The sequence below is a fragment of the Nomascus leucogenys genome, chromosome 13 (assembly GCF_006542625.1).
Source record: "Nomascus leucogenys isolate Asia chromosome 13, Asia_NLE_v1, whole genome shotgun sequence".
Classification (NCBI taxonomy): Eukaryota; Metazoa; Chordata; class Mammalia; order Primates; family Hylobatidae; genus Nomascus; species Nomascus leucogenys.
The window spans coordinates 51887783-51895338 of NC_044393.1; the positions used below are offsets into that span (position 1 = coordinate 51887783).

General features: G+C 39.5%; 1 protein-coding gene across 2 annotated transcripts in view; it reads left to right on the forward strand.

Annotated features, from left to right (window-relative positions):
• Positions 1–7556, forward strand: part of FAM185A (family with sequence similarity 185 member A) — a 57736-nt gene extending 50180 nt beyond the window's left edge. For both annotated transcript variants that reach the window (XM_003268183.4, XM_030826697.1), the window contains one exon: positions 6598–7556. In XM_003268183.4, the coding sequence (XP_003268231.1) occupies positions 6598–6710 (113 nt within the window). In that variant the 3' untranslated portion in view covers positions 6711–7556. The remainder of the gene's footprint in view (positions 1–6597) is intronic.

The window sequence follows — 7556 nt, forward strand, 5'->3', positions numbered from 1 at the left end:
CATTTCATGCAAGTGGACACTGAAGGTGAGCAGGAGGAGCTATTATATCAGAAAAACAAACTTGAAAGCAACAGCAGTTAAAAAAGACATAGAAGGGGCCAGGTGCAGTGGCTCATGCCTGTAATTCCAGCACTTTGGGAGGCCGAGGTGGGTAGATTGCCTGAGGTCAGGAGTTCAAGACCACCCTGGCCAACATGGTGAAACCCTGTCTCTACTAAAAATATAAAAATTAGCCAGGCATGGTGGCGGGCGCCTGTAATCCCAGCTACTCAGGAGGCTGAGGCAGAATTGCTTGAACCCGGGAGGCAGAGGTTGCAGTGAGCCGAGATCATGCCATTGCACTCCAGCCTGGGCCACAGAGTGAGACTATGTCTCAAAAAAAAAAAAAAAAAAAAAAAAAAAACAAAGACAAAGGCAAAGAAGGACATTATATAATGCTAAAAGACCTTGTCCAACAGGAAAATATCACAATCCTAAACATTTATTCACCCAACACTGGAGCTCCCAAATTTATAAAACAGTTACTAATAGACCTAAGAAATGAGACAGACAGCAACACAATTGTAGTGAAGGACTTCATTACTCCACTGACAGCACTGGACAGGTCATCAAGACTGAAAGTCAATGAAGAAAAAATGGTTTTAAACTATACCTTGGAACAAATGGACTTAACAGATACATACAGAACATTCCATCCAACAACTGCAGAATACACATTCTATTCAACAGCACATGGAAGCTTCTCCAAGATAGACCATATGATAGGCCACAAAATGAGCCTCAATAAATTTAAGAAAGTTGAAATTATATCAAGCACTCTATCAGACCACAGTGGAATAAAACTGGAAATCAACTCCAAAAGGAACCTTCAAAACCATGCAAATACCTGGAAAATAATCTGCACCTGAATGATCACTGGGTCAAAAACAAAATCAAGATGGAAATTTAAAAATTCTTTGAACTGAAGGACAATAGTGACACAACCTATCAAAACTTCTGGGATACAGCAAAGGCAACCTAAGGCCACCTTTCTTCCTAAGAGGAAAGTTCACAGCCCTAAATGCCTACATCAAAAAGACTGAAAGAGCACAAACTGACATTCTAAGGTCACACATCAAGGAACTAGAGAAACAAGAACAAACCAAACCCAAACCCAGTAGAAGAAAGGAAATAACCAAGATCAGAGAAGAACTAAATGAAATTGAAACAAACAAAAAAATACAGAAGATAAAAACAAAATGCTGGTTCCTTGAAAAGATAAATAAAATTGATAGACCATTAGTAAGATTAACCAAGAAAAAAAGAGAGAAAATTCAAATAACCTCAATAAGAAACAAAATGGGAGCAGAAATACAAAAGATCATTCAAGGCTATGAACACCTTTACGCATATAAACTAGAAAACCTAGAAGAGATGGATAAATTCCTGGAAAGATACAAACTTCCTAGCTTAAATCAGGAAGAATTAGATACCCTGAACAGATCAATAACAAGCAGGAGATTGAAGTGGTAATTAAAAATTACCAACCAAAAAAGTCCAGGACCAGACTGATTCATAGCAGAATTCTACCAGACATTCAAAGAAGAATTGGTACCAATCCTATTGACACTATTCCACAAGACAGAGAAAGAAGGAATGCTCCCTAATTCATTCTATGAAGCCAGCATCACCCTAATACCAAAACCAGGAAAGGATACAACCAAAAAAGAAAACTATAGACTGATAATCCCTGATGAACACAGATGCTAAAATTCTTAACAAAATACTAGCTAACTGAATCTAACAACATATCAAAAAGACAATCCACCATGATCAAGTGGGTTTCATACCAGGGATGGAGGGATGGTTTAACATATGCAAGTCAATAAATGTGATACACCACATAAACAGAATTAAAAACAAAAATCACACGATCATCTCAATAGATGCAGAAAAAGCATTAGACAAAATCTAGCATCTCTTTATGATTACAACTCTCAGCAAAATTGGCATACAAGGGACATACCTCAATGTAACAAAAGCCATCTACAACAAACCCACAGCTAACGTAATACTGAATGGGGAAAAGTTGAAAGCATTCCCTCTGAGAAATGAAATAAGACAAGGATGCCCTCTCTCACCACTCCTCTTCAACACAGTACTGGAAGTCCTAGACAGAGCAGTCAGACAAGAGAAGGAAAGAAAGGGTATCCAAATTGGTAAAGAGGAAGTCATACTGTGACTGTTTGCTGATGATATGATTCTTTACCTCAAAAACCCGAAAGACTCCTCTAGAAAGCTCCTAGAACTGATAAAAGAATTCAGCAAAGTTTCCAGATACAAAATTAATGTACACAAATCAGTAGCTCTTCTAAACACCAACAGCAACCAAGCAGAGAATCAAATCAAGAACTCAACCCCTTTTACAATAGCTGCAAAAAAAATGAAGTACCTAGGAATATACCTAGCCAAGGAGGTGAAAGACCTCTACAACGAAAACTACAAAACACTGCTGAAAGAAATCACAGACGACACAAACAAATGGAAACACATCCCATGCTCATGGATGGGTAGAATCAATATTGTGAAAATGACCATACTGCCAAAAGCAATCTACAAATTCAATACAATCCCCATCAAAAAACCACCATCATTCTTCACAGTTAGAGAAAACCATTCTAAAATTCACATGGAACCAAAAAAGAGTCCCATAGCCAAAGCAAGACTAAGCAAAAAGAACAAATCTGGAGGCATCATATTACCTGACTTCAAACTATACTTTAAGGCCATAGTCACCAAAACAGCATGGTACTGGTATAATAATAGGCACATAGACCAATGGAACAGAATAGAGAACCCAGAAATAAACCCAAACACTTAGAGCCAACTGATCTTCAAGAAAGCAAACAAAAACATAAAGTGGGGAAAGAACACCCTTTTCAACAAATAGTGCTGGGATGATTGGCTAGCCACATGTAGGAGAATGAAACTGGATCCTCATCTCTCACGTTATACAAAAATCAACTCAAGATGGATTAAAGACTTAAATCTAAGACCTGAAACTAAAAATTCTAGAAGATAACATTAGAAAAACCCTTCTAGACATTGGTTTAGGCAAGGATTTCATGACCAAGAACCCAAAAGCAAATGCAATAAAAACCAAGATAAATAGCTGGGACTTAATTAAACTAAAGAGCTTTTGCATGGCAAAAGGATCAGTCAGCAGAGTAAACAGACAACCCACAGAGTGGGAGAAAATCTTCACAATCTATACATCTGACAAAGGACTAATATCCAGAATCTACGACGAACTCAAACAAATCAGTAAGAAAAAAACAATCCCATCAAAAAGTGGGCTAAGGACATGAATAGACAATTCTCATAAGAAGATATACAAATAGCCAATGAACATATGAAAAAATGCTCAACATCACTAATGATCAGGGAAATGCAAATCAAAACCACAATATGATACCACCTTACTCCTGCAAGAATGGCCATAATCAAAAAATCAAAAAACAGTAGATGTTAGTGTGGATGTGGTGATCAGGTTAGACTTCTACACTGCTGGCGAGAATGTAAACTAGTACAACCACCATGGAAAACAGTGTAGAGATTCCTTAAAGAACTAAAAGTAGAACTACCATCTGATCCAGCAGTCCCACTACTGGGTATCTACCCAGAGGAAAAGAAGTCATTGTACAAAAAAGATACTTGCACAGGGATGCTTATAGCAGCACAATTTGCAATTGCAAAATCAAGGAACCAACCCAAATACCCATCAATCAACAAGTGGATAAAGAAACTGTGGAATATATATATATGATGGAATACTGCTCGGCCATAAAAAGGAATGAATTAACAGCATTCACAGTGACCTGAAAGAGATTGGAGACTATTATTCTAAGTGAAGTAACTCAGGAATGGAAAACTAAACATCATAGGCTCTCACTGATAAGTGGGAGCTAAGCTATGAGGACGCAAAGGCGTAACAGTGATACAATGGACTTTGGGGACTTGGGGGGAATGTTGGGAGGGGGGTGAGGGATAAAAGACTATAAACGGGATGCAGTGTATACTGCTCAAGTGAGGGTGCACCAAAATCTCACAAAGCACAACTAAAGAACTTACTCATGCAACCAAACACCACTTGTACCTCCATAACCTATGGAAAAATTTTAAAAATAAATAAAATAAAATAAAGGTGGGGAGGCAGAGGTTATAGGCAAAGTCATAAATTGATACATGGGGGCTACATATTGGTCTGACCTAAAAAGGCAAGACATCTAGAAGCAGGGGGGCTGCAGGTTATAGGTGGATTTAAAGATTTTTTGATTTCTGATTGGTTAAGGAAGTGAAGCTTTATCTAAAAATTTGGGATCTGCGGAAAAGAATGTTAGTTCTGGCTCGTGGGTGTGACCTCCTCCAGGCCCCTGAGAAATGTACAATGGTCAGAGTTTAGTCTTGAGCTTCCCCTTATCTGAAGTCCATGTGCCAGCAGATCTGTTTGGTGTGGGGGTCCAGGTTTTTGAGAAACAACTCAGAGACATATGTTCAGATTTTGTCTTTGGTTCTTATAGAAAACAAAACATCTATTTTAACCTTTTTGGCTATTGTCTTAAGCTGTTATTTTGTTGTTGTTGTTTATTAAGTTGCTCATTTGCTTTTTTTTTTTTTTTTTTCCCCTGAGACGTAGTTTCATCCTTGTTGCCTAGGCTGGAGTGCAATGGCATGATCTCGGCTTACTGCAGCCTCCCCCTCCCCCGGTTCAAGCAATTCTCCTACCTCAGCCTCCCAAGTAGCTGGGATTACAGGCGTCTGGCACCACACTTGGCTAATTTTTGTATTTTTAGTAGAGACGGGGTTTCAACATGTTGGCCAGTCTGGTCTCAAACTCCTGACCTCAGGTGACCCGCCCGTCTTGGTCTCCCAAAGTTCTGGGATTACAGGCCTGAGCCACCTCGCCTGCCTGCTCATTTGCTTTTTAAGGCTACTTAGGTAGGTGCCTGGAATTTTTTAATGAACCCAAGTTTTTTTTTGTTTTTTTTTTTTAATTTTTGTGCTTGAGAAGAGTCCACAGGCCCCTACAAGCGGTCCCTGTTCTGTCTCAATTTGACTGGTTTGTTAAATCCAGAACTGCAGTGGAACCCCAGAGGAGATATAACACCTTTATAACCTTGATTTGTAAAGAAAACGTAGAACTAGAAGAATAGATCTGAGGAACAAACGAGGGGAGCTTTGTGATTGCCACAGCCTATGACCTTGAAAGAGTTTCCAGGCTGCAGGGCAGGGAGAGGTCGCACAGGCAGAGCTCAGCAGACTCCCTGAGTGGAGGAGACTGAGCTTCTGAGCGGAGCTTCTGGGGAGACAGGGCTGCCCAGAGTTCATAAGAAAGAGTTCCAGAGGGGAGCAAGCTGCACAGAGGGGATTGCAGAGGGTGCCATGAACAGTCAGCAAAGTACTAATGAGCAAGCATTGAGGAAACTACCTATATACATGGTACACTGTGGATGAACCTCAAAATAATTATGCTGAATGAAAGAAGACAGATTTTTTTAAAGAGTACATAACTGTACACTTCCATTTATACCATTTATATAAGATTTTAGAAAAAGCAACTAATCCATAGTGCCACAAAGCTGATCAGTGATTGAAGGGGGTGGGGGTCGGAGGGTGACAGGAAGGGAGGGGCATGAGGGAAAGACTGCACTTGAATACAAAGAAATTTTGGGGAATGATGAATATGTTCACTATCTTGATTAAGGAAATATGGTTCACAGATTTTTACCTATGTCAAAACTTACTACATTGTATACTTTAAGTACATGTAGTTTATCTTGTCAGTTATACTCCAGTAAAACTCTTTTTAAAGATTGCATTTAAAAATAATATATGTTGAGCATTCCAAATCCAAAATCTGAAATGCTCCAAAATATGAAACAAGGAAATGCTCATTGGAGTAATTTGGATGTCAGATCTTCAGATTAGGGATGCTCAACTAGTATGTCTTCTCCAATATTCAAAAAAAAAAAAAAATCTGAAATTTGAAACAATTCTGGTCCCAAGCATTTTAGATAAGGGATACTTATCCTGTACAAATAAAAAACAGAGGTCAGGCTTGGTGGCTCATGCCTGTAATCCCAGCACTTTGGGAGGCCAAGGTGGGTGGATCACCTGAGGTGTGGAGTTCAAGACCAGCCTGGCCAACATGGTGAAACCTCATCTCTACCGAAAATACAAAAAAATTAGCCAGGCATGGTGGCACGTGCCTGTAGTCCCAGCTACTCAGGAGTCTGAGGCCGGAGAATCGCTTGAACCCAGGAGGCGGAGGCTGCAGTGAGCCGAGATTGTGCCACTGTATTCCAGCCTGGGCAACAGAGCGACACTCTGTCTCAAACAAAACAAAACACAGAGTAGCCTCCCTCTCAGGGTTGTTCTGAGAAAATGAATGGAGAGGAGCAAGCCCAGATAACCTCTTTGCAACTCCTTCCCAGTTCAGACTATTTTTACCAAGATTCTTGATGTTCTAAGGTGTTTTTCAGTTTTAGAGATGTGTTGCTAGGATCTATGTGGTCAATTAATGCCCTTGATATAATTTTATGCAATTTTGTATTTTAGGACTCATGAATCAAGCAAGCAAACAAGAAAAATGGATTAAGGCTGATGCCCCAAAAGGCACTGTAAGTTTTAGAAGGCAAAGCTGGTTTCAGTCCCTGAAACTGCAGGACTAAGACTGATTTGAGTTGTATTTATGATTTTTAACAATGATTTGCAGATCTGTGACTACAAAAATGTAAATCCCACCATTCATATAAAGGTTGAAAACAACAAATTGAGAATGAATACTGGTGAACTGTTTTGGGAGGCTTTTTCAAAATTTGTACTTTGCTATTGTATTCATTTTCTACTGCTCTGTAAAAAATTACTACAAATTTAGCAGCATAAAATAATACTCATTTACAGCTCACAGTTGCATAGGCCAAGAGCCCAGTATGTCTAGGTTCTCTGCTCAGGGAATCACAAGGCTAGAATCAAGATTTTGGCCAGGCTGAGTTCTCATCTGGAATCTCTGGGAAGAAATCTACTTCCAACTTCATTCAGATTATTGGGAAAATCCAGTTCCTTGTGAATGGATGACTGAGGTCTCCATTTTCTTGCTGGCTGTCAGCCAGCAATCACTCTAAGCTTCTAGAGGCCACCCACATGCATTCTCATGTTGGCCCTCCATCTTCAAGCCAGCAGTGATGCACTGAGTTCTTCTCATGCTTTGAATATCTGACTTCTTCTGCAGCCAGCTGGAAGAATATATACTTTTAAAGGGCTCACTTGACTAGGTCAGGCCCACCCAGGATAACCTTTGTTTTGCCATATAATGTAACATTCATAGGAGTGATGGCCCATCACATTCAGTTTTCACTCCCACTCAAGGGAAGGAGATTATACAAAGGCATCCATCATGCGGGGACAATTAGCTTAGAATCCTTTATAATGTAGCTCTCACATGACAGGTTTTCTACTTAGTACCTTTTATGGCATCAATGTAAATTTAAGCTGTAAATAAAAAGCACATATGTGAA